At 55.4% G+C, this 25,442-nt stretch overlaps 2 protein-coding genes across 4 annotated transcripts; both read right to left on the minus strand.

Annotated features, from left to right (window-relative positions):
* Nucleotides 1-6,207: 6,207 nt before the first annotated feature.
* IRF2BP1 (interferon regulatory factor 2 binding protein 1) lies at nt 6,208-8,829 on the minus strand. The gene has a single exon (XM_054466250.2). The coding sequence runs from the start codon at nt 8,373-8,375 to the stop codon at nt 6,621-6,623; it is 1,755 nt and encodes a 584-aa protein (XP_054322225.1). The 5' UTR covers nt 8,376-8,829; the 3' UTR covers nt 6,208-6,620.
* A 3,786-nt stretch (nt 8,830-12,615) lies between these two features.
* On the minus strand, nt 12,616-24,873 carry MYPOP (Myb related transcription factor, partner of profilin). 3 transcript variants are annotated; one of them, XM_054466252.2, is made up of 3 exons: nt 24,809-24,873; nt 23,518-24,068; nt 12,616-13,910 (listed from the first exon to the last, which is right to left on the minus strand). In XM_054466252.2, the coding sequence occupies exons 2-3, from the start codon at nt 24,014-24,016 to the stop codon at nt 13,210-13,212; spliced, it is 1,200 nt and encodes a 399-aa protein (XP_054322227.1). In that variant the 5' UTR covers nt 24,017-24,068; nt 24,809-24,873; the 3' UTR covers nt 12,616-13,209. The 3 variants fall into 3 exon arrangements, with proteins under 3 accessions (XP_054322227.1, XP_054322226.1, XP_054322231.1); XM_054466251.2 differs by having other exon boundaries at nt 23,518-24,617; XM_054466256.2 differs by adding an exon at nt 21,928-22,070 and having other exon boundaries at nt 13,783-13,910; nt 23,518-24,866.
* Nucleotides 24,874-25,442: the final 569 nt, after the last annotated feature.

Here is a 25,442-nt window from a genome sequence, read left to right on the forward strand (position 1 = left end):
AAGCTCCTAGGGCTTCCCACGAGTCAGGGATTGTGTTAGCACCTTACAGAACTGATGGGCTCCATCCCTCCCGCTCCCCACAACTTTACTGTTGAATGAAACTGAGGCACAAAGAGGTGAAGTAACTTGCACAGATAATGAGTGGGGTGCTAGGGCATGAACCCCGGCAGTCTAGGCCCAGAGTCAGTGCCTCTAAGCACCCCGCTGTTCTGCAGGATGGGAGGGACAGCGGCAGCGCAGCGCAGTCCTGGGGTCCCAAGCCCTCCCTGGCAGTCACCCCCACTCTCCGCCACAGCCTGCCGTATGGGAGGAGGTGGGTTCCCAGAAGCCACATACTCACTGGTGACCAGGTGGTTCACAGCTAGGTAGGACATGTGTGTCTAAGCCGTTTGTCACTGGGCTTTATTCGTGTGTCTTGCTGTCAGCGTCTCAATGTCACTGTGTCTGTGGGCTCGTGTGTTACTCCATGGTGTGTCTCTGTTGAGCGCATGAGCGTGTCTGCCTGGACACCTCTATGTTGGTGTCCATTGCTGGGTTTGTGTTGGTGTCACTGACTGTCTCACCGTGTACACGCGTAGGTGACTGTTCTGTCATTGTCTGTTTTGTGGCCGTCACCATGTTCTCTGTGTCTGTTCATCGCTGTGTGCTTTGTCACTGTGCCTCTGTGCCTGACAACACATTTGCCTGTCATTGTGTTTTCTGTGAGCATGCATCAGTGTGTCTGTCACCGTGTCTGTGACAGTGTGTCTCTGTGACTGTTTACGTCTCTGTCACTCTGGACCTGTCACTGTGGCTCTGTCTATATCTGTCACTGTGTGTCACCGTGTCTGTCCCTCTATGTGTCACCATCTACCCAGGTGTCACCGTGCATGTGTTACTCATCGCCCAGGCCACAGGTGGGTGTGTCGGGCCCACTGGTGCCAGGTCTGTGGCCCAGCCCCTCCCACCCTTGCTGACCGTGGGCCAGGCTGGGCGCCTATTTGCAATCCTGCCCCAGGTAAACACCAAGATCCGGAACCCAAGGGCCACCTCCCTCACCTCTGCTCCTGCCCCTCAGCCTGTTCTGGGCTGGACCAGAGCCCTGCAGACAGTGTGCCCCAGACTGGAAATGGGTCCTGACCCTCCCCCTAACCCTGGGCACCAGCCTCCCCAAGCGTTCAGCCTCAACTCTCTGTCTGTCTGTCTGCTTCTCTCTCTCTCACTGCGTGTCGATTTCTCTGTTTCTTTTTGTCCCTGCTTCCTCTCACCTGGGCTTCTCTATGGCTCTGCCTCTCTCTGGAATGACCCTTGTCTTCATTCTGTCACTGTCCCTCTCCCTGTGGCTCTTTCTGTCTCTCTGCAGATAAGTTCCATTTCTCTGGATGTTCGGCTGATGTATCTCCATTCGAGTCCGCCTGCTTCGTGACACTTGCTTTCTATCTAATGCTGGCACTGTCTCTGTAAGTCTGTTTCTGTCCCACTTTGTAAGTTTCTCCCTCTCCTTCTCTCTGTCCACCGTCTCTCTGTCTACCTGAGCCTCTAAGTCTTGGGTACTATCTCTGTGGGTCTCTGAGCCCCCAGCCCCCACAGGGGCAGACTGCCATGCCTGGACCCTTAGGGGAGTGTGTGGCCCCCAGCCTCCCCAACCAGCGTGCTGGTGTGTGTGTGTGTGTGTGTGTGTATGTGTGTGTGTGTGTGTGTATATATATATATACACATACACATATATATGTATTATTTATATCTGTACCCAGGCAGGAGGGGAAGACACTGGGGCCTTTGTGTAGCCGCTGCCCGCCTGCCCGCCACTCTTCTCCCTTCGTCCCTGCCGCCCGCCCATCTCCACTCCCCCTGCACAGAAAGGTTCCTGTGGGGCCTGCCAGCTTCCTCTGCCTGAGGTGTGAGTGGGCACGCCATGGGTGAGGCAGGCAGGAGGGCCTAGGGGATTTTTCCAGCCCCAGGAAGCTTTCCGGGTGGGGAGGGTTCTGGAAGGAATGGGAGTTCTCAGCAGGGCTGCTGTGGGTCTGTGTGGATCTGCTGTCCCCGAGTGTCCCCGGACCCTGAGCTGGCCTCTCCCTGGGGGTCTCTGAGCCCGTCTGTCCATCTAGATGCCATTCTGACGTTTTCTCTGTTGGTTTGGGGTCTCACTCACACATGCACACACAGTCATCGGGCATTTGTGTTGGGCTCCATGTTGAGAACACACAGATAAATGTCAGTCCCAGCGGGTTCTATGCCGTTTCTGTCTCATTTGCTCCATCCCTTTACCCTCTGCTTGAAAGCTCCCACCTGTTCCTATTAAAACAAAATTCAGGCCGGGTGCAGTGGCTCACACCTGCAATCCCAGCACTTTGGGAGGCCAAGGCGGGCGGATCACTTGAGGTCAGGAGTTCGAGACCAGCCTGGCCAACATGGTGAAATCCCGTCTCTACTAAAAATACAAAAATTAGCCGGGTGTGGTGGTGGGCGCCTGTAATCCCAGCTACTCGGAAGGCTGAATCAGGAGAATGGCTTGAACCCCGGAGGCAGAGGTTGCAGTGAGCTGAGGTCGTGCCACTGCACTCCAGCCTGGGTGACAGAGAGCAAGACTCTGTCTCAAAAAATACAAAAAAAAAAATTCAAAGTCCTTATCACAGTGTACAGGTCCTCTTACTGCTCCCCCACCATCCCTCTGATTCAATTTCCTACTAATCTCCCCCAGCACTGGTCATCTGGTTGCTTCTGGGACAAACCAAGCAGGCTCCCACCTCAGGGCCTTTGCAGGTGCTATTTACACAGATTTCTGCTGGCTTACTCCCTCCCCTCCTTCAGTTCTTAGTGTCACGTGCTCAGTGAGCTCTTCCCTACATCCTTTTCTAAAATAGTAATCCCAACTGGGCACGGTATCTCATGCCTGTAATCCCAGCACTTTGGGAAGCTGAAGCAGGCAGATCACATGAGGTCAGGAGTTTGAGATCAGCCTGGCCAACATGGTCAAACCCCGTCTCTACTAAACATACAAAAATCAGCCAGGCATGGTGGTGCGTGCCTCTAGTCCCAGCTACCCAGGAGGCTGAGGCAGGAGAATTGCTTGAACCCAGGAGGTGGAGGCTGCAATGAGCTGGGATTGCACCACGGCACTCCATCCTGGGCGACAGAGCGAGACTCTGTCTCAAAATAAATAAATAATAAAATAAAATAGCAACCCCGGCTGGGTGCGGTGGCTCACACCTGTAATCCCAGCACTTTGGGAGGCTGAGGCAGGCAGATCGTTTGAGCTCGGGAGTTTGAGACCAGCCTGGCCAACATGGTGAAACCCCATCTCTATTAAGATAAAAAAAAAAGAAAGTAAAATAGAAACCCCCATCACTCTTTATCCCCTTTCCCTGGTTTATTTTTTCTTCTTAGGACTGACCATTCTAAGCGTCTTTTTTTTTTTTTTTTTTTTGAGACAGAGTCTTGCTCTGTCACCAGGCTGGAGTGCAGTGGCATGATCTCCGCTCACTGCAACCTCTGCCTCCCGGGTTCAAGCGATTCCCCTGCCTCAGCGTCCTGAGTAGCTGGAACTACAGGAGTGTGCCACCACGCTTGGCTAATTTTTTGTATTTTGGTAGAGACGAGATTTCACCGTGTTGGCCAGGATGGTCTTGATCTCCTGACCTTGTGATCTGCCCACCTTGGCCTCCCAAAGTGCTGGGATTACAGGCGTGAGCCACCGTGCCTGGCTGGCTGTCATATTTTATGGTCCTGTTTCCATCTCTTACCTGAATGCCAGCTCCATGAGAGCAGGGGCTGGATTCTGTTTCCTGCTCCATCCACATTATCTCCTCCAGTGCTTGTCACATGGTGGATGCTGAATAAACACTTGTTGAGGAAGAGAAGCAGCCCATTAATCTATCCATCCCTTAAGCTGACCCTGTGCTGGGTGATGCTGGGGACGCAGTGGTGATCAAGACAGCCCTGGCCTTGCCCTTTTGGGGCTCACAGTCTGCTTGCCAGACAGCAACACTCCAGAATGGACAGGGCTGGGATTGGGGGAGCACAGAAGGATATGTGGGGTGCAGAAATGGCACCTGATGCAGCCTGGGGGTCAGGGAGAGCTTCTTGGAGGAGGTGCCTTGACTGGGGACTAAATGACCCAAACAGATCCAACCTTGCACTTCCTCCAGTTCCCTGCCTGTCTCATAGAACCTTTGAGTTTGAGGATGTCATCACTCTAGTTCACACCTGTGCCTTTTCCAAGGCTTCCAAAGACTGAAAGATTTCAGTCTTTCTCATCTCTCCTTTTCTTTTTCATCTCTTCTTTATTGCCTTCTCTCTGCATCTCAGTCTCCCCTCTTTTGCGTCTCTGTTGTTGGCATCTCATCTGTACATCTCAGTCTCGCTCAACCCATCAGAATATTGTCCATTTCCTTTTCTGTCTCTCCTTCTCTGTGTCTGCCTCATCTCTGAGGCTCTCTGGAGTCTCTCCCTGTCTCACTGGGTCTCCGGCTCCTGCGTCTCCTTGTCTCTTTCAGTGAGCTGGTCTCTGCATCTCTCCCTCCCCACCTCTGTTGTCTCCCATCATTCCCTGAGTGTCTGTCTTGCGTTTCCCCTATCTCCAAGTCTCTCCACCTGCTCCCTGATTCCCAAATAAATCCAGAACCCCTCCACCCTGGCCCCACCCTGGCACTGGGGGAAGGGGGGCTGATCCAGCCCCCACACCCACACAGGTCAGGCCTTCTGCTCTGTTAATGGTTAACTCAACCTCTATCTAGAATACACACCAGCCAGGCTGGGGGTGACTCCCCTGCCCCCCACCCACCTACCAGCTGTTCTTAAAGGGCCAGGTGTCCTCCACAGCAATTTAGCTCCCCCTGGGGCATAGGAGCCAGGTGTCTGGAGGCTTCCAGCTGCAAAGATTTGGGGGTGGGGGAGATACCCAGCACTTGGGTCTGCAGAACTGGGTCAGGGGAAGCCACAGGCTTGCCTGGGAGGGGAGCCCAGGCACAGGAGCTCCATCCAGGTCTCTCTTGCCCCAGGCTTATCACCTAGTGTATTTAATCAGGGGTGGTTTTCCCAGCCCTGCCCTGAGCCCAGGCTGGCAGTGCCAGGGGTGGCAGAACACCTGAGAGCTGGCGGCTGGGGGGTGGGGAAGGATGGGACCCCTCAGTCCAAGAACAGAGGGTCCTCCAGATGCGAAGGTTGAAGCCCTAGGATCCTTAATATCTGGGAGTTAGGACATGTAGGTATGCAAGTATGGGTGGGACCCCTGGGTAACCGAGCTGATGGGTCAGGACTTTAGGGGCCTCCAGATTCAGGTGATGGGAACCCTGGGTTCCCGAGGACATCTGGGGGCAAACTTGGGTCCCAGAGCTGTCTGACAGTGCTGGGTGGTGGTAGGACAATCATTCCCTATCTCTCTGACCATCCGCGGGCCTTTGAGCCCCGCATTCCCCCTTCCCGGAATCTCCACCTCAGCTTGGCCGGGGAGGCCGCAGGGGTGGGGGCTGGGCTCTTGGGGCCGCCCCCTCCCCTTAACCCCTGCTTTGCCGCAGCCCGCTCAGGCCCCGCCCCGTGACGCCAGCGAGCAGGAAGTCCTGGTTAATGATCAGCCACCCGGACAGGTGCGGGACAAGGCCGCGCACATCAGAAGCAGCCGCGAGGCAAGTGCCTTTCACTCTGCTCTCTAGGGTGGCCGCCGAAGGGGCTTGTCTCCCAAGACGAGGGTGAGGAGTCCAGCTGGGGCTTCCCAAACGTCCGCCTCTGGGGCACCACCAGAGGCAAAAAGTAGCCAAGTTGTTTCTAGGCATCCTGTTAGTTTACCCCGTGGAGGTAAATTTCCTGTTTCTTCGGGCAGTCCCTCTAGCAGTCTACCCTAAATTCTCCCTTCTACCCAGCAAGAACCCACTGCCCGTGTCTTCTAGGAAGCCTCCCGCTGCCTCTTTCCCCTCCCCACGTAGGCGCTGAGTCCTCCACCTTCCAGGTAGAGATAGGGGATGGGTCAGCTACAGAAAGGTAATCTACTCCCAAGCCTGTCTGTGGCTCCCCTGCAGGAGCCATCCCCTCTCTGAGCCTCAGTTCTTTCATCTGGAAAACGGGCCGATGGCTAAAACGTGACCAGTGGGTCGCACTTGTTGAAGGTCGGCCGGCGGGACCTCCTGGGTGCAGGGCGCCACCTGGAGGCTACCGCGCAACGTCCTCGCCCTCGCAGGACCAGTTCAGTCCCAAAGGGGGCGCAGCATCTCACACAACTAAGGGACCAAGAAGGAAAAAAAAAACCCATCTTTCCGTTTATTGAAGGAGCAGAAGGGAGCGGGGGGGTGGGGGGGTGGGAATTAAATGCTTTTGCCTCGTTTATAAAGAGCGAGTTTTCAGGAGGTCCCTTCTCAAGGAGGAGGGGGGCACCTCTCCCCCAACTACAAGCAGCAGCAAAGCCAAGCCAAGGAGGACAGAGGGAAACTGGAGGGGCCAAGGGACCCCAAACACCCCCTCGGACAGGAGCCACAAGCTTTCTCCCCCCACCCACAATGCATCTACCCCAGGGGACCCATCTGGGTGGAAGAAGGGAGTATGTACACAGATAGAGGTGGCACTGGGCTGGGTCGGGGAGGGAATAATTTATCCGCGGCAGCGGTGGGTGGCAAAGGGGCAGAGGGCAGTAGCCTGGAGGCAGTGGTAGCCTAGGGGTCCCGTTCTTTCTTAACCTTGATGTCTCCAGCAAGGATGGTGGCGATCTCGCCCTGCATGAAGGCCCAGGGCACAGAGGAGCCGACCAGCGGGCACTTGTCTCCGCTCGGGCAGTACACCTCCCCGGCCGGGCCCTGCGCCTTGATGAACTCCCGGGAGCAGGGAAAGCAGAACTTGTGTCCGGGCACCGAGGGGCACTGGACGAAGTGGGTGTCTTCCAGCCGCTCCCTGCACAGGGTACAGCACAGGGGGGCCCCAGGGGTCGCCCCAGTGCCGCCGCCACCCCCGCTGACAGCTTCGGCCCCCGCTGTGGGACTGACTTCTGCTTCGCCGTTGCGGGCCACGAGGCGATGCTGGGTTGGCGGCTGCGCCGTGGAGGAGGCCGCAGGGCTGGCGCCCCCTGCACGCACAGGCCCCCCGCCTCCGCCAGGGTCCTTAGGTGAGTGGCCCAGGGCTTCGGCCACATTCTTCAGGGCGGCAATGGGCGAGGGCACACCAGGGGTCTCAGCGGAGTACGGGCCGCCGGGTGCCACCCAGTGCCGTTGCTGCTGCTCCTCAGTGGTCATCTTCCCAGCCGCCTCGCCCTCCGGCTCGGGGGATGCCTTGCGACGGCGCGGCGTGGGCGCCAGGTTCCGGGATGGGGCTCGCGGGGGTGGGCCACAGAGAGCCGCAGGGGCTGGCTCTGGGTACTGCTGGGGCAGGGCCTCCGCGGGAGCTGGCTCGCGGAAGCTGCGGACGCCGTCGGTAAGCAGCTCGCCCAACTGCCGCCATTCTCCTGAGCCATGCCGGCGTTCATATTCGAGGTACTTGAAGCCCGAAGAAGCCAGTGCCTTGCCCGGCTCCCGCAGAGCATCGTGGAACATCTGGCGAGCCACTGCCAGGACGCCAGCGTACACATTGCCGGAACCACAGGGGTATTCGGTGAAGAGCTTCAGCTCGAACTCGTATCCTGGAGGACGGGCAGTAGCATCGAAGGCGAACACTCGCCCCACCAGCCCGTGATCCTTCTTGAAGCGCACATTGAACGGGGCGCAGGCGGACAGCGCCAGTAGCTGTTCCCGCACTGCTTTGGGGCGCCCGTGCCATTCCTCTGCCCGGCCTCGCATGGCTTCGTTCAGTTCTGCCAGACAGTCCGCATTCCTCTGCTGCTTCTCTTTCTCGAAATCGGAGCCGAAGAGGGGACGGGCAGGACTCAAGCCGGGTGCCAGCGTCAGGCCTCGGCTTCCCAGGCCAGACACTGCAGCTGCCAGCAGCCCAGGGGGCATCAAGCCAGGCATGGAGCCAAGCAAGGCCCTTCGCGCCCCCTCAGCCACGGCCTCCTCACGGCCCAGCCCATTGGCCAGGCGGGACCCCAGAGTGTACTCCAGGGCGGGCGAGGGCAGGGGGAGGCGACCCGATGATGTGGCCCTGTCATAGCGGTCCTGGCCCGAGACGCCGCCGCCGGTCCCTGACGGCTGGGGCTGGGCCTGCGGGGGCGGTAGCTGGGGCCCCTGTGCGGCTGCCGCCGCCAGGTCCTTGGTGGCCGGGTGCTTAAGGGCCGGGGGCCCGGGCGAGCGGCCCTCGGGGAGCACGTGGCTGCGCTTGAGCTGGCGGGCGGCATCGATGAGCAGTTCGATGCGGTCCGCGCCCTCGAAGTTCACGCAGCCGCGACACACGGCCTCGCTGAAGTCCCACACCATGGCCCACGGCATCTTGGGCAGGTCGCACAGGTAGCACCACTGGCGGCGGGACGCCTGCACAGACGCCATGGCCCCAGTCCGCGCGCCGCCCGGCTCCTGCGTTCCACCGGCCGCCGACGTGCGATCCGCGCCGCCAACGTTCGATCCGCGTCCCCGGGACAGCGCGAGCCACGGTCCGGCCTCCGGCTCGGCCTCCCAGCCGGATCCAGGCCCGGCCCCCCTTCCCCGCCCCCTGGGCCCTAAGCCTTTCTGCTCACTCCCGCCTCCCTCGCGAAGGCAGGCTGAGGCACGTCGGCGCCCCCGCCCGGTCCGGGCTCCGAGCCGAGGCGCACAGCTCGGGCCCCAGGATGGGCCGCGAGCGCCTCCGCCTCGGGCTCCCGCCGCTCTCGCCGCCGCCGCTGCAACGGCCGCTGCCGCCTCCTCCACCTCCTTCTTCTGCCCCAGAGGCCGCTTCGCAGGGAAAGTTACATAACACGCCGGCAAAGCCTTCTGGGAAACGTAGTCCCGCCGGGGCCGGCTCTTAAAGGGAACGGCGGGCAGACGCGGGCTGGGGGGGGGGGGTCGTCACCTCTCCCCGCGCAACCCTTACAACCCTCTCCGCGGGGCCGGAGTTCAGCGCGCCGCAAGATGCGGGGACACAAAGGTGGGAAGCGAGGATGCAATACGAATGATCAGTGCTACTCCGGATTCAGAAATTGTGGGGGTGGGTGGACAGGCTTCCGGGCTTCCAACTTCTGCTCCGATTTGCTGTGCAGCTTTAGGCAAAGTGTCTTGCCCTTTCTGAACCTCAGTTTCCCCGCCCAGCAAAGGTGGGCCAATGACAGATTAGGAAAGTAGCAGCTTCTGGGGCGGGGCGGAGAAGCCCTGATTGGCTTCAGAGCAGGGACGGGAAGCTGGCAACTAGGTGGGGGTGGAGGTGGCCACTTGGCACTTCGTCCTCCCCCCGGAATCCTAGATATATGCCTCTGGGGCCTGCCACAGCCAGAGAAGGGAGAGGACTAAGGGCTTCCGAGCCAGAGCCTTGTCTCAGTTTTTCCTCTGCTAAAAGAGTGGGGCGACTGGTCGCCCTCTAACCCTGTCCCATCTCTGCCCGCGCGCTCTGGCCTCTAAAGGGTTACACCATCGCGGGCTCGGCGTCCCCCACCCGCTTCACTACAATTCCCAAAATGCACTGCGGGACGGACCAAGTGACGCACTTCCGCCGTCTGGGAGGTCGGGGGAGGCCTTCCAGATTCACGCTGCTTTCCCGGCTACCCCCCCACCTTTTCTGGGGGCTCTTTACGTGCATTCGGAGCATGGCGTTTGGGGGACCCTTATCCTCTATTGCTCCCCAATTTGAGGGAAGAGTATGGGGTTAAGAAGTGACGGGCAAGAGGAGGGAGTTGCTGGGGAAGGGCAAACACCAGACCAACCTTTCCCCAACCTTGAGCGCTCACTACCTGGAAGGCCCAATCAGGCTGTGAGGACCCTTCTTCTTTCCCAGGCATTGGGAACGGGACGAGGCTGTCTTTGGGCAAGGGCGGAGGCGGGTCTCCAGGTTCTAACCCACAACAGCCCCTTTCTCTAGGCCTGGGTCCGTGTTAGGTGCTCAAAAATATTTGAATGACGTACCAGTTGGCCCTGGCTTTGTCTAGTGAGGGGCTGCTTGTCCCTTCTCCTCCCGTCCCACTGGAACCGCGGCAGCTCTGGTTCCGTTACCCAGACTTCACAATTTCAAAATGGTTTCACAATTTTGTCTACTACCTGTATTTGAACACTTTTCTCCCTTAAAAAGATTTATCAGGCTGAAGTGGGAGGATTGCTTGAGCCTGGAGATAACAGGTTGCAGTGAACCATGATTGCGTCACTGCACTCCAGCCTGGGCAAGAGAGCAAGACCCTGTCTCAAAAAAAAATAAATAAAAAGATTTATCTATTTTTGCCTCATCCTAGGTAATACGTTCACAATCATGGGTTTCATGTACTGTGGTTACCTTAAAAAAAATCAGTGAAAACTATCGACTCATTCAAGAGGACATTAATATGTCACTTAAAGTTGCCTTTGGGCTATTATTTACGAAACACTAATGGGAATTAAGACTTCTGGCCAGATTCAGCCTTCAGGTGGACTGGATTGGCCTCTGACCAGCTGCGTGGCCTTGGGCAAGTTTCTAAACTTCTTGGAAAAAATGGAGACTCCCTCCAGTCTCTTTTTATTTGGGTACCTTCAGACTGAATGCAAACATGCATATAAATGCTTAGCTTGGTGCCTGGCACAGAAAATAAGTGCCATAAATGGAAGTTGTTTTTAAGCTGGACAGTTATTCAAATATTCAACTCCTCTTCCGTGCTGGGCAATGCTGGGGACATAGCAGTGACTGAGACAGGCTTTAAGCCTTGCCCCTGAGAAGCCCCAGCCTGGTGATGGAGGCAGATATTAAATTTACTCAAATTATGAACTAAAAATTTGTGATGACTGCGGTGGGGAGTGTGTGTCAGGAAAAGCCTTCCTGGCCGGGCATAGTGGCTTATGCCTGTAATCCCAGCACTTTGGGAGGGCGAGGAGGGCGGATCACTTGAGGTAAGAAGTTCGAGACCAGACTGGCCAACATGGTAAAACCTTCTCTCTACTAAAAATTAAAAAATTAGGGGGCCGGGCGCGGTGGCTCACGCCTGTAATCCCAGCACTTTGGGAGGCTGAGGCAGGCAGATCATGAAGTCAGGAGATTGAGACCATCCTGGCTAACACGGTGAAACCCTGTCTCTACTAAAAATACAAAAAATTAGCCGGGTGTGGTGGTGGGTGCCTGTAGTCCCAGCTAATTGGGAGGCTGAGGCAGGAGAATGGCGTGAACCCGGAAGGCGGAGCTTGCAGTGAGCCAAGATCGTGCCACTGTACTCCAGCCTGGGCGACAGAGTGAGACTCCATCTCAAAAAAAAAAAAAAAAAAAAAAAATTAAAAAAACATTAGGCCGGGTGGTGGCAGTGGCTCACATCTATAATCCCAGTACTTTGGGAGCCCTATCACTTGAGGTCAGGGGTTCGAGATCAGCCTGGCCAACATGGTGAAACCCCCATCTCTACTAAAAAATACAAAAATTAGCCAGGTGTGGTGGCACACACCTGTAATCCCAGCTACTCAGGAGGCTGAGGCAGGAGAATTCCACGAACTCAGGAGATGAGTTCACACCACTGTACCTCCAGCCTGGGGGACAGATGCAAGACTCCGTCTCAAAAACAAACAAACAACAACAACAACAAAACAAAGAACTAACTAAATAAGTAAAAATACAAAAACTAGCCAGGTGTAGTGGCGCACGCCTGTAGTCCCGGCTACTTGGGAGGCTGAGGCAGAAGAATCACTTGAACCCAGGAGGCAGAAGTTGCAGTGAGCCAAGACTGCGCCACTGCACTCCAGCCTGGGCGACAGAGGGAGACTCTACCTCAAAAAAAGAAAAAAGAGAAAAAAAAAAGAAAAGTATAATCTAATTATAGGAAGAAAGACTCTGACATCTTTATGTCCATTCTACAGATGAGGACACTGGAAGCCAATGGTTACACAGTTGGCCAGGGCAGCACCAGTACTTGAGCCACGTCTGAGTCCAGAGTGGTGGTGATTATCTACTTTGTTACCTGGCCCTGCAGCAGAGTAAAATAACCAGTTCCTGCCTTCATGACATTATGGGCAAATGTGCCTTAAATAAAGGCCTGTGTTCATTTAGAGTCACTATGAGAAAGAACCCAGCTGTGTGTGGTGGTGGCTCATGCTTGTAATCCCAGCACTTTGGGAGGCCGAGGTGGGAGGACTGCCTGAGCCCATGAGTTCCAGATCAGCCTGGACATCATAGAAAACCCCATCTCTAGAAAAATAAAACAATTAGCTGAGCATGGTGGCACATGCCTGTGGTCCCAGCTACTTGGGAGGCTGAGGCAGGAGGACTGCTTCAGCCTGGGAGGTCGAGGCTACAGTGAGTTGTGATCATGTCACTGCACTCCAGCCGGGACAACAGAGCGAGATCCTATCTCAAAAAAACAGAAAGAAAAGAAAGGAAAAGAAAACCACAGGACACTGAAAGAGACTCTAAGAGGCAAACCCATGTTAGCCTTGGGGAAGGAATCTAGGACTTTCTCCTGGAGGTGACATTTAGACTGGTATCTAAAGGATGAGTAGAAATAAGATTTCATGTAAACACAAGACTTGATGGCTTTAAGAATTAAAAAAAAAAAAAAAGCTGGAAAACCACCAGCCTCCCGATTGCCTGCCTGTGGAGGGGGCGGGGCAGGTGTAGGGGCTGGTCCCCCAGGCCTGTCTCAGACAGAGCCTCAAGTAATTGTATTAAAAATAAGTTTATTGATATCTTGTCACCACTGGAAGAAAGGAGGGGGTTGAGCTCCATAAGTCAGAGACAGCAATGGTAGGCAGAGAACCCAACCTGTACCTCTCCCATCAGAACTCGCGCCTCCTCTCCCTGGGGTATACACGGCTATATCCTCTTTGTCATCCATATTTTGATTTGTCTTACAACTCCCACCCGCTCCAAAGTCTGGGTTGGGGAGGTGGGGAGTCCCCCACGGGTCAATTCTCTTCAAGTCAAGAACAGGAACTGTTAGGGAAGGGGAGATGTGCAGACCCGAGAGGTTCCCTCCCCACCCCACATAGGGCAATAATAAATAACATGAAATTGATGGCTTAGAAGTCAGGGTTAAGGGAGGCAGCCAGGCAGACAGCACTGTACCAGAGAAAGGGGTTGGGGGGGCCCATTACTGAGGCCCCCCCAGATAATCAGGCACTAACTAGCACAGGGAGTGGGTGCTCACGTCCCTGGAGCAGGGAGCTAGGGTGCAGCTGGGATGGGCAGAGAGCATCACCCCCCTCGACTGCGCCAAGCTGGGGAGAGGGGGTGCAGGCAGGATCATAGTAGATTTCATGGAGATTTCCATCGGCCGCGCCTTTTCCGTGTAGGGAAACCTTTTCTCCGCTTGTGTGGGGGGGAGTCGTGCGGAGGGAGCGGGGCTGGGGGTGGCCGGGGCGCCCCCTCCTCGCTCCTTGGGGCAATGATCACTCCCCTGGCTGCCATCACTGCCCCGTCCACCACAGCAGCCACCACGGACACGGGCTCTGGGGTGATCTCCACCTTGGGGGCTGGTGGGGGCAGGACAGGCCTGGGAGGTGGTGGTGGGGGTGGGGGTGGGGGCAGAGGTGGAGGCAGGGAATCGACTGGGGTTCCTGGCAGAAGGGGCAGCAGAGCGCTGAGGGCCTCGCTCAGTTTGGCCAGTCCCTGTCGAAGGGTGCCGGCCAGCTCCCGGATGGCGTTGGCAGTCTCCTGCTGGGCCCGCAGGAAGTCCAGGGAGGGGTCTGAGGTCGAGAGTGTGGGTGGAGGCCGAGGAGGGGGTGGGGGGCTAGGGGGTGAGGGTGCCACTTGGGCCAGTGGCAGTGGGGGTGGCAGTGGAGGGGCTGGGGGTGGTGGAGACAAGGCCAGGCGAGGCAGCTGGACCGGGTGCAGGGCCGAAGGGGGTGGGGACTCACGCTCCTTGGGCCGTGGGCAGCCCCCTTCCTGGGGAGTGCAGGAGGGCCGGGCCCATGGCTCCGGGCTGCTGGAGCCCCCCTTGCTGTGGGCTGATGTATCTGTAGAGAGAGAAATACAGGTAAGGGGTGAGTGACCCTCGATGCTGCCTTGATTTCCCCTTTCCCCCTCCTTCCCTCACCTTCCCCCTACCCGAACCCAGAACTATCCTTCTCACCCCCCGCCCCCCCAGCCCCAAGACAGTCTTGGTCTGTCACCCAGGCTGTAGTGCAGTGGTGCAATCTTGGCTCACTGTACCTTCCACCTCCCGGGTTCAAGCGATTATCCTGCCTCAGCCTCCCGAGTAGCTGGGATTTCAGGTGCCCGCCACCACATCCGGCTACTTTTTGTAGTTTTAATAGAGACGGGGTTTCACCATGTTGGCCAGGCTGGTCTCAAACTCCTGACCTCAGGTGATCCACCCGCCTTGGCCTCCCAAAGTGCTGGGATTACAGGTGTGAGCCACCGCACCTGGCCCCAGAATGATCCTTTTAAAACCTAAGTCAGATCATGCCTTGGAAGAGAAGCTCCATGGCAGGCCCGTCTTTGTACCCAGAGGAGAAAGAGTCTTGTCAGCTTTAGTGGAAACAGGTCCTGGAAGTCCAGGCAGCTCCCATCTCACTCAAAGTAAGAGCCAACAGTTTTTTAATTTTTTTTATTTTTTTTTTGAGACAAAGTCTCACTTTGTAGCCTAGGCTGGAGTGCAGTGGCGCGATCTCAGCTCACTGCAACCTCTGTCTTCCGGCTTCAAACAATTATCCTGTCTCAGCCTCCTGAGTAGCTGGGATTACAGGCAGGCGCCACCCCGCCTGGCTAAATTTTTGTATTTTTAGTAGAGATGGGGTTTTGCCATGTTGGCCAGGTTGGTCTCAAACTCCTGACCTCAAGCAACCCACCCGCCTCGGCCTCCCAAAGTTCTGGGATTACAGGTGTGAGCCACTGTGCCCGGACAAGGGCCAACATTTGACGAGGCTCTGAACTATATGGATACTGCACCACACTGCTGGATCCTGAGGAAGTGAGAGAGGGGTCTGGGAGAGAGCTGGGGTGGCTGGGCACTGGTGGACACTTCCCTGAGACTCTCTCCAACCAGGACAGCAGGATTTTCCAGTTCAGCCCCCAGCCTTGTAGGTTTCCTCAGTCTGTACTCACCTGGGGTCTCATTCATGCTCATGGGCTTGAACAGTTTGCATACAGGGGCTCCCAGCTTCCTGGGCTCAGCCTGAACCTCTCACCTGGGCTCCAGACTCCTATCTCCAGCTGTGTACTCTCAATTGTCGAAAAACGCCCCAAACTCACTTGCTCGGAGCTGGGCTTCTGATCGTCCCCCAACCTGCTCCTTCCTCAGCCACCCCCATCTCAGCTGATGCAGCTCCATCCTCCCAGCTGCTCAGGTTAAACACCTTCACTGTTTTGTTTACTAAGACACTATCTGCATACAGAAGCTATCGTCTCTGCCTTCAAATTAAATACATACAACTTCTTTCTCCATGGTCCCCCACCCTGGTCCAACGACCAGCATCTCCCACCAGGACCATTGCTGTCATCGCCTCTCTGAGGGCTCTCTGCTTCCACCCCTGTCCCTGACATTATCTTTTTCTACCAGCAGCCTGAGGGGTCCAACTAAAATACAAGTCAGTTAGGCTATGGGAAACAAGCTAGTCACAAAGAACCACAGATCACAGGGGCCATTTATATGAAATGTCCAAAATAGGCAAATCTGGCCGCGTCTGATGGCTCATGCCTGTAATCCCAGCACTTTGGGACGCCGAGGCAGGTGGATCACCTGAGGTCAGGACTTCAAGACCAGCCTGGTCAACATGGCGAAACCCCATCTCTACTAAAAATACAAAAAATTAGCCGGGCATGGTGGCATATGCCTGTAATCCCAGCTACTGGGGAAGCTGAGGCAGGAGAATTGCTTGAACCTGGAAGGTGGAGGTTGTAGTGAGCCAAGATCACGCTATTGCACTCCAGCCTGGGCAACAGAGCGAGACTCTGTCTCAAAAATAAAAAATAGGCCAGGTGCGGTGGCTCACGCCTGTAATCCTAGCACGTTGGGAGGCTGAGGTGGGCAAATCACCTGAGGTCTGGAGTTTGAGACCAGCCTGACCAACATGGAGAAATCCTGTCTCTACTAAAAATACAAAGTTAGCTGGGCGTGGTGGCGCATGCCTGTAATCCCAGCTACTCAGGAGGCTGAGGCAGGAGAATCGCTTGAACCCGGGAGGCAGAAGTTGCAGTGAGCTGAGATTGCATCATTGCACTCCAGCCTGGGCAACAAAGCGAAACTCCGTCTCAAAAAAAAAAAAAAAAAAAAAAAGGCAAATCTATAGAAACAGAAAGTAGATGAGTGGCTGCCAGGGGCTGGGGGAAGATGGGGAAGATGGGAGTTCGGGGATGGCTAAGAGGTGCAGGGTTTCTTTCTGGAGTGACGAAAATGTTCTAAAATTGATCATGGCGATGGTTGCACAACCCTGAATATACTAAAAGCCATTGAATTGTACACTTTATTTTATTTTATCTTTTTTTGAGATGGAGTCTCGCTCTGTCGCCCAGGTTGGAGTGCAGTGGCGCGATCTTGGCTCACTGCAAGCACCACCTCCTGGGTTCTTGCCATTCTCCTGCCTCAGCCTCCTGAGTAGCTGGGACTACAGGCGCCTGCCACCACGCCTGGCTGATTTTTTGTATTTTTAGTAGAGACGGGGTTTCACCGTGTTAGCCAGGATGGTCTCAATCTCCTGACCTCGTGATCTGCCTGCCTCAGCCTCTCAAAGTGCTGGGATTACAGGTGTGAGCCACTGCGCCTGGCCCTGTACACTTTATTTTTAATTTTTATTTTTTTTTTTATTTTTTGAGATGGAGTCTCGCTGTCGCCCAGGCTGGAGTGCAGTGGTGTGATCTCGGCTCACTGCAAGCTCCGTCTCCCGGGCTCACGCCATTCTCCTGCCTCAGCCTCCTGAGTAGCTGGGACTACAGGTGCCCTCCACCACACCTGGCTAATTTTTTTGTATTTTTAGTAGAGACGGGGTTTCACCATGTTAGCCAGGATGGTCTCAATCGCCTGACCTTGTGATCCACCCGCCTCGGCCTCCCAAAGTGCTGGGATTATAGGCGTGAGCCACTGCGCCCGGCCTTAATTTTCATTTTTTTGAGATAGAGTCTCGCTCTGTCTTTCAGGCTGGAGTGCAGGGGTGAGATCTCGGCTCACTGCAGCCTTAATCTCCCCAGGTTAAGCGATCCTCCCATCTCAGCCTCCTGAGCTGCTGGGACCACAGATGTGCGACCCCAAACCAAGCTAATTTTATTTTTTTGTAGAGATGAGGTCTCACTGTGTTCCTCAGGCTGGTCTCAAACTCCAGGGCTGAAGCAAATCATACACTTTGAGTTGATTGTATAGTATGGAAATTATATCGCCATATATATATATATTTTTTTTTTTTTCTTTTTTTTTTTTTTTTGAGATGGGAGTCTCACTCAGCTGCCCAGGCTGGAGTGCAGTGGCATGATCTCGGCTCACTGCAACCTCTGCCTCCTGGGTTCGAGAGATTCTCCACCCTCAGCCTCCTGAGTAGCTGGGACTATAGGCGCACACCACTACGCCCAGCTAATTTTTGTATTTTTAGTAGAGCCGGGGTTTCACCATGTTGGCCAGATGGTCTCGATCTCTTGACCTCGTGATCCGCCCGCCTCAGCCTCCCAAAGTGCTGGGATTACAGGTGTAAGCCACCGCGCGCGGCCTTATATCGCAATATAATTGTTTAAAAAAACACAAGTCAGGTATTGTTTCTATGCTCAAACTGTCCTGTGGCTCCCACCTCACTCAGGGTAAAAGCAAAGTTCTTGAGGCCTCCAGGGCCCTGCATGATCTGCCCCCATTGCCTTCCTGACCTGGGCTCCCATCCCTCCCTCTTGGGTTACCTGGCTGTAGCCACGCTGGCCTCCTTGCTGATCCTCAAGCACATCAGGCCTACTTCTTTTCTTTTTTTTGAGACACAGTCTCATTCTGTCACCCAGGCTGGAGTGCAGCGGTGCAATCTCGGCTCACTACAACCTCTGCCTCCTGGGCTCAAGCGATTCTCTCACCTCAGCCTCTTGAGTAGCTATAGCTGGGACTACAGGTGTGCACCATCACGCTTGGCTAATTTTTGTTTTGTTTTTGTAGAGACAGGGTTTTGCTATGTTGCTCAGGCTGGCGCTGTCCCCTTCTTTTTTTCTCCCCTAACCCTACCTGATTCCTCTCCCAGCACTTATCTCCACCTGGCACGGTATGGCTCTGTGTCTGCTGTCTGTCTCCTCCTCCTGATGTCAGCTCCATCAGGCAGGCTTTGTATTGCTCCCTTCTGTTTACCCAGTGCCTAGAACAATGTCCAGCACAACATTTTTTCTTTAATGAGAAAAGAACTGGGGCTTCCAGAGACTCAGCACAGATTGGGTCCCAGGCCCCAGGGGGCCCAGCACCCACAGGAGAAAGTCCAGCCTCTTCCCACGGCTATGGGGCCTCAGCGCTTGCCCCCAACTCCTCCTTTCTGTCTTCCCACATGTCGTTCCCTGGGCCAGGCTCACACTGCCTCTTGCATCAGCTTGGATGTTTTTTCGGATGCTCCTTCCTCGGGGAAGCTGGCCTCCTGCTCCTTGGCCAAATCAGATCACCCTGCTCTTCTCTCAAAAACAGCCAGCCAAAGAAAGAGAGAAGATAGAGAAAAAAAAAAAAAACAAAAACAAAAAACCAACCATCCAGGTTGGGCGCGGTGGCTCAGCCTGTAAACCCAGCACTTTCAGAGGCCCAGGCAGGCGGATCACCTGAGGTCAGGAGTTTGAGACCAGCCTGGCCAACATGGTGAAATCCCGTCTCTACTCAAAATGCAAAAATTAGCCGGGTGTGGTGGTGCACGCCTGTGATCCCAGATACTCGGGAGGCTGAGGCACAAGAATCACTTGAACCCTGGAGGCCGAAGTTGCAGTGAGCTAAGATCACACCATTGCACTCCAGCCTGGACGACAGAGCAAGAACCTGTCTCAAAAACAAACAAGCAAGCAAACAAATCAGCCACTGCCTACCCTGACTGCCGGGGGTCGAGCCTCCCTGGGCCAGCCACCAGCAGGAGGTAGGGAGGCTGGGAGACAGATGAGCAGAGCGGACAGTGACAGGACACCTGCTCCCGCCAGGCCCTGGGCTAAGCTCCCCTCTTACGTGATTTCACCTAGTCTTCCCAGCCATTCTCTAGGGTAGGTGCTACCATGATCATCGCCCCATTTTATAGATGAGGTGATTTGAGGCTCAGAGAGAGGTGTCATAGAGTGATATGCAGAAAAGGGATTTGAACCCAGGTTGACTCCAGAGTCCGTTCTTTTGTTTGTTTTATAGAGATGGGAGACTCGCTATATTGCCCAGGCTGGTCTCAAATTCCTGGCCTCAAATGATCCTCCCACCTTGGCCTTCTAAAGTGCTGGGATTACTGGTGTGAGCCACTGCTCCTGGCCAGAGTCCATGGCCTTTTTTTTTTTTTTGAGATTGCACCCAGGCTGGAGTGCAATGGTGTAATTTCAGTTTCCTGCAACTTCTACCTCCCAGTGCAAGCAATTCTCCTGCCTCAGCCTCCCGAGGAGCTGGAATTATAGGCATGTGCCACCATGCCTGGCTAATTTTTGTATTTTTAGTAGAGACGAGGTTTCACCACATTGGCCAGGCTGGTCTCAAACTCCTGGCCTCAAGGGATCTGCGTACCTCGGCCTCCCAGAGTGCTGGGATTACAGGTGTGAGCCACCACACCAGGCCAGAGTCCATGCTCCTAACCATTCCTTGGGCAAGGGCTGTGGGCCTGGGGTGTGGGTGTGGGTGTCAAATCTTCCTCATTAAGGAACGTGGGAATTGCAGAAATGTGGCTTTTCCAGTCTACTGAGTAAAAAGGAACAGAAAGTAGCTGAGCCTTCATGCCTATAAGGCTCACGGGAGTCACAGAAGTGCCCCTGCAAGAGTTTGTTTTTGGTTGTTTTGAGGAAGGGTCTCACTGTGTTGCCCAGGTTGGAGTGCGGTGGTGCGATCATGGCTCACTGCAACCTCCGCCTCCCAGGTTCAAGGGATCCTCATGCCTCAATCTCATGTGTAGCTGGGACCAAGGCGCCGTGCCACCATGCCTGGCTAATTTTTGGATTATTTTGTAGAGATGGGGTCTCACTTTGTTGCCCAGGCTGGTCTTGCCCTCCTGGGATCAAGTAATCCTCCCACCTCAGCCTCCCAAAGTGATGGGATTACAAGCATGCCTCTGTGCCTGGCTTCACTGTTTAACAGTTAAAATCATATTTATTTGCAAACTTTGGATCTCAGTTTCCCTACTTGTTTTTTTTTTTTTTTTTTTTTTTTTTTAAGACGGAGTCTCACTCTGTCACCCAGGCTGGAGTGGAGTGGCACAATCTCGACTCACTGCAACCTCCACCTCCCAGGTTCAAGTGATTCTCCAGCCTCAGCCTCCTGAGTAGCTGGGACTACAGGCGTGTGCCACCACGTCCAGATAATTTTTGTATTTTTTAGTAGAGACGGGGTTTCGCCATGTTGGCCAGACTGGTCTTGAACTCCTAACCTCAGGTGATCCGACCGCCTTGGCCTCCCAAAGTGCTGGGACTACAGGCATGAGCCACCGCAGCTGGCCCTCAGTTTCCCTACTTGTAAATGAGTGTGTGAGCTGGTACTACACAGAGTGCTGGGATTTCAGGCGTGAGCCACCATGCCAGGCCTGTGTATGGTTCTTTTTTTTTGAGACGGAGTTTCGCTCGTTGCCCAGGCTGAAGTGCAATGGCGCGATCACGGCTCACTGCAACCTCTGCCTCCCGGGTTCAAGCGATTCTCCTGCCTCAGCCTTCCTGAGTAGCTGGGATTACAGGCATGCGCCACCACGCCTGGCTAATTTTGTATTTTTAGTGGAGACAGGGTTTCTCCATGTTGGTCAGGCTGGTCTCGAACTCCCGACCTCAGGTGAGCCGCCTGCCTCAGCCTCCCAAAGAACTAGTATTACAGGCGTGAGCCACCGTGCCTGGCCAGGCCTGTGTAAGGTTCTAATTGAGGATGTTCTACACGTGTTCTTGCCTCAGAGCCTTTGCACGTGCTGTTTCCTCTAGCAGGAGTGCCCTTCTCCCAGATGTCTGTCAGGCTTACTCTATTCCCATCTCTACTTGAACTTCACCTCCTCAGAGAAGCCCTCCCTGATTACCCTGTCTGTATAGCCCCCTTCCATGACTCACCATCCTCTGAATACGACTTATTTATCCTCTTAGTTATCACCACCTCCTGGTATACAGTCTCTTTTGGGACTTCTTTGTGGTCTGTTTCCTCCAACTACATAGAATGTCAGCTCCAGGCCGGGTGTGGTGGCTCATGCCTGTAATCCCAGCACTTTGGGTGGCCAAGGCGGGCAGATCACTTGAGGTCGGGAGTTCGAGACCAGCCTGACCAACATGGAGAAACCCCATCTCTACTAAAAATACAAAATTAGCCAGGCATGGTGGCGCATGCCTGTAATCTCAGCTACGCGGGAGGATGAGGCAGGAGAATTGCTTGAACCTGGGAGGCGGAGGTTGCGGTGAGCCGAGATTGTGCCATTTCACTCCAGCCTGGGCAATAAGAGCAAAATTCAGTTTCAAAAAAACAAAAAAACAAAACAAAACAAAAAGAATGTCGGCTCCATAAGGGAAGGGGATTTTGTCTTTTTCTCTACATTATTCCCTGCACCTACCACAGTGTCTGCCTTGGATGAGGTTCTCAATATATATTTGCTAAATGAGTGAATGAAGTGGTAACAAGTTTCTGAAAAAATAAGTTGGCCATCTCACAGATGGAAACACTGAGGTTTGATTCAAGGTTTGAAAACAAAGGTCCCATGTGATTGTGTCACCTTCCTGCTTAAGAGATTTTCATGCCTCCTGAATGCCCTCAAGGGCAAGTACAGGCTGGGCGTGGTGGCTCAGACCTGTAATCCCAGCACTTTGGGAGGCCGAGGTGGGTGGATCACCTGAGGTCGGGAGTTTGAGACCAGGCTGGTCAACATGGTGAAATCCCATCTCTACTAAAAATACAAAAATTACCTGGGCATGGTGGCAGGCGCCTGTAATCCCAGCTACTCAGGAGGCTGAGGCAGGAGAATCACTTGAACCTGGGGAGGCGGAGGTTGCAGCAAGCCAAGATTTCGCCACTGCACTCCAGCCCGGGCAACAGAGCAAGACTCCGTCTCAAAACAAAAAACAAAACAAAAAAAAATTAAGTCCAAATTCCTGACCTTGACTTCTAAGCCACGTGTAATCTAATTCTGGCACACTCATTAACTCCTGGTCAATATTAACTCTTGCTATTGCTGGGCAATCTTGCTCAGTGGTTAAGTGCCACGGACTGGGGGTTGGACGCACACTTATGCTTGAGTCCTGACTCTGTCACTTACTTGCTGTGTGACCTTGGGTGGGTGAATGAACCTCTCTGAATCACATAATCTTGAACTGTCTTGTTTGATCATGCCCATGTTCCTCCCCTTCTCCAAACTCTTCAGTGGCTCTTCATAGCAGTCAGGATAAAATCCAAACTCCTCACCTTGGCCTAAAGGCCCAGTATGGTCTGGCCTTTGCTGACCTCTCTGAACTCATCTCAAAATGTTACTTTTCTTCAACCTTTCCACTCTACACCCTTTTCCCCGCAACTTCTTTTAGTTTCCCAAACTGGCCAAGCTTTCTTGCCTCCAAGCCATTGTACATGCTGTTCCCTCTACCAAAAATACTTTCCCAGTTCTTCGTTTTTACTCTTTGCATCTCAGCTCTGATGTCCCCTCCTCCAGGAAGCCCTCCTGGACACCACCCCCATACCCACCTCCCCCACTGAAATCAGAAACCCCCTCTGGGCTCCCACAGTCCCTGGGATCCCCTACCCCAGCCCTGCTCCCTCAAGTCATCACTGTCTTCCCCACCCCCCTACTAGACTGGCTCAGTCATCCATGTGTCCCCAACCTCATCGAGCATGGGGCAGGTGCTCAGGGAACAGCTGTAGAAGAAATAATCCAGAATCAAGGCTAAGCAGGAAGTTTCTGTAGTCAGCTCTCCACACCTCTATCCAAGGCATGACCTTGGGAAAATTACTAAACATGTCTGAGTCTTTTATTTATGAAATAGTGAAATAGTATGCATCTCACCATATTGATGATTCTATCAAGAACTAACATTGAGAGTTGAGGAGGTGCTGAACTAAGCAACTTACCCATATTAGCTCATTTAATCTTCACAGCAACCCTTTGAGGTGCAGACTATTTTTATCTGCATTTTACAGATGCAGCAACTGAAGTACAGTAACTTACTCAGATGACACAGTTCAGTGGCAAAGTTGTGATCGGAGCCCAGGCAGCCTGCCTCCAGAGTCACTACTCGACACTGCATTTAATGAAATCCTGCCTGTGCTGATGATCCCAGGTGTGGACCTGGGTCAGGCCTCCTAGGTCTGGTTCCATTCCTGACTCTTGACAGTTACTAGCTATCGGAACTGAGGCAAGTCATTTCATTTTTCTGAGCTTCAGTTTCCCTAGCTATAAAATGGGGAGAAGGACAGCATCCACCTCACAGGGCTGCAGCAAGGCTTTGATGAGACATGTGAAAGGCTTAGAACAGCGCAGGCACACAGCCGACTCTGAAGACACTCACCTGCACGTCGGTCCTCCCGGCGGTCTTCCGACAACACGTAGCGCTGGGGGCAGGCGCTTGGGGGCGGCGGCTGTGAAGAGGGGGCCGCAGGGGGCTCCTCCGCCCCAGCACCTGCCCCCGGCGCCGCCACACCTGGCCCCAGGATGGCAAAAATGGTCTCCTCTTCCGCGGAGAAAGCGTCCTCCGCGGCGGGCCCGGCGCCCTGCGTGGAGTGCGGCACGCGAGCGAGCTTCTCCTTGGTGCGCCGCTTGAAGTCGTTCCAGCGCTTCTGTACCTCCTGGCCCGTGCGCTTCCAGCTGGTGATACCGTTGATCTTGGCGGCGATGCCGTCCCACACGCGCCGCCGCTCTGCCACGCTCACCCGACGGCTCTGCGCGCCGTAGAGCTGCGGGTAGTGGGCGCGTACCTCGCGGATCAGGATCTGGTTCTCTTCGAATGAGAAGCGCGGCTTGCGCAACCGGGTGGTTTCCTCCGCTTCGCCCGCCGCCGCCGAGGCCATGGCGCCCCCCGACGCCGCCGTCCTGCCGTCTGGCGCATGGGGGGCGCCGGCGCTGCGGGCAAAGGGCGCACGGAGCTGGCTGGGGCTCGGGGTCCCCCCACCGCCGCCTCGCCCGGACCGCCGGGCCGAGAGCTCCTTAGTTCCCGGGGGCAGGAGTGGGGGCGGGGGGCGGGCGGGGGCGACGGGCACCCGGGGAAGTCGGAAGCGCCTAAGAATAGCTGACACCGGCTGAGCGCTCGGCTCGGACTTCGCGCGGCGCGAAGTGCCACGCTGAAGAGTTGATAGAAATTGGGGGAGGGTCTGGAGGGATGAAAGGAAAGGAGGAAAAGTGCGAGGAGAGGAGGTGTCTGCAGGAGTTAGAGAATGGGGGCACGGGAGGATAGGAAATGGAGGGAGGATGGGGGTGCCTCGGGGGGGTCTTAGATGCATGAAGATAAGGAGATGCGGAAGGGGGGATGCAGCAAGAAGGGGGGAATCTAGAGCAGAGGAGGCGCTCTAGGGGCTCCAGGGGGCAACGGGGCGTCTGTTGATATGAGAAGGGCCCTTAGAGGGGATGTCCAGGAGTAATGGTGAGGTGGGAGCTCCTGTATCACTGGAAGAGCTGGAACGATCAAATATTGGAGATCAGGGTCTGCGAGGATTGTGGGGGCTCTGGGGATTGCCAGAAATTAAGGGGAGCTCTGGAAATAACGGGGGTCCCGTATCACAAGGAGACAGCGGAGGCTACGGGGGACGGCAGGGAGAGCGAGGGTCGCGGAGGGTGGGGACCGAGTCGGGCCACGGGTCACTCACCGGCGCCGCCGCAGCCGCCGGTGGGTCAGGGCTCGGGCTTCTGCGGCCTGTTCCCACCCCCCGCCTCCCTCCCTCCCCTCTTTCGGCCCCGCCTCCGGCCGCCCCGCTGCCAAGGCGCAGGCGCGCCCAGGGCTAGTCGGCCCCAATGCCCTTACCGCCTGGGTTTCATTCCCACCTACCCCAGCACAGCGCAGGCGCAGAACTGCACTCCGCCGAGCCCCACCAGCAGGCCGCAACTGCGCAGCCGCAACGTTAGCGCCGCGCGGGTACCCTTAGCCTCCTGGGGCCACAACGGCGCACGCGCAAAAACGCCGTCGCGCGCATGCGCGTACCTCGGGTTGTACCCGGGACCAGGTCTCCGCGCAGGCGTTGCGAGCCTGGATGGGTCTTTCAGCCCACCCTGCCCTCTAACTACGCAACTGTCCCTTTCTCTAGGAGAAAGGCGAGGGAGGCAGCGCTGAAGGGAAGCGCTTTGTCTCCTTGACAACTGTGTGGGTGGGGTGGAGGCGTGAGGAAACCGCTTTGCCTCCTGGCTTGCCCGCCTCTGCGCTGGGCCGCTCCAGAGCTTCCCACCTCGCACCCCTAGAGGCTGGGCGTCCTGGGGATGTCCCGCCCCGGGCGGATGCAGTAACCA

The sequence above is a fragment of the Pongo pygmaeus genome, chromosome 20 (assembly GCF_028885625.2).
Source record: "Pongo pygmaeus isolate AG05252 chromosome 20, NHGRI_mPonPyg2-v2.0_pri, whole genome shotgun sequence".
Classification (NCBI taxonomy): Eukaryota; Metazoa; Chordata; class Mammalia; order Primates; family Hominidae; genus Pongo; species Pongo pygmaeus.

Bases quoted from the DNA above. Each gene is read 5' to 3' on its own strand.
- IRF2BP1 (XM_054466250.2), bottom strand. From the start codon at position 8,375: ATGGCGTCTGTGCAGGCGTCCCGCCGCCAGTGGTGCTACCTGTGCGAC.
- MYPOP (XM_054466251.2), bottom strand. From the start codon at position 24,445: ATGCATCTAAGACCCCCCCGAGGCACCCCCATCCTCCCTCCATTTCCT. The intron at 13,911-23,517 runs GTGAGTGTCTTC...CTCTCTCTACAG, and splicing joins CCGGGAGGACCGACGTGCAG to ATACATCAGCCCACAGCAAG.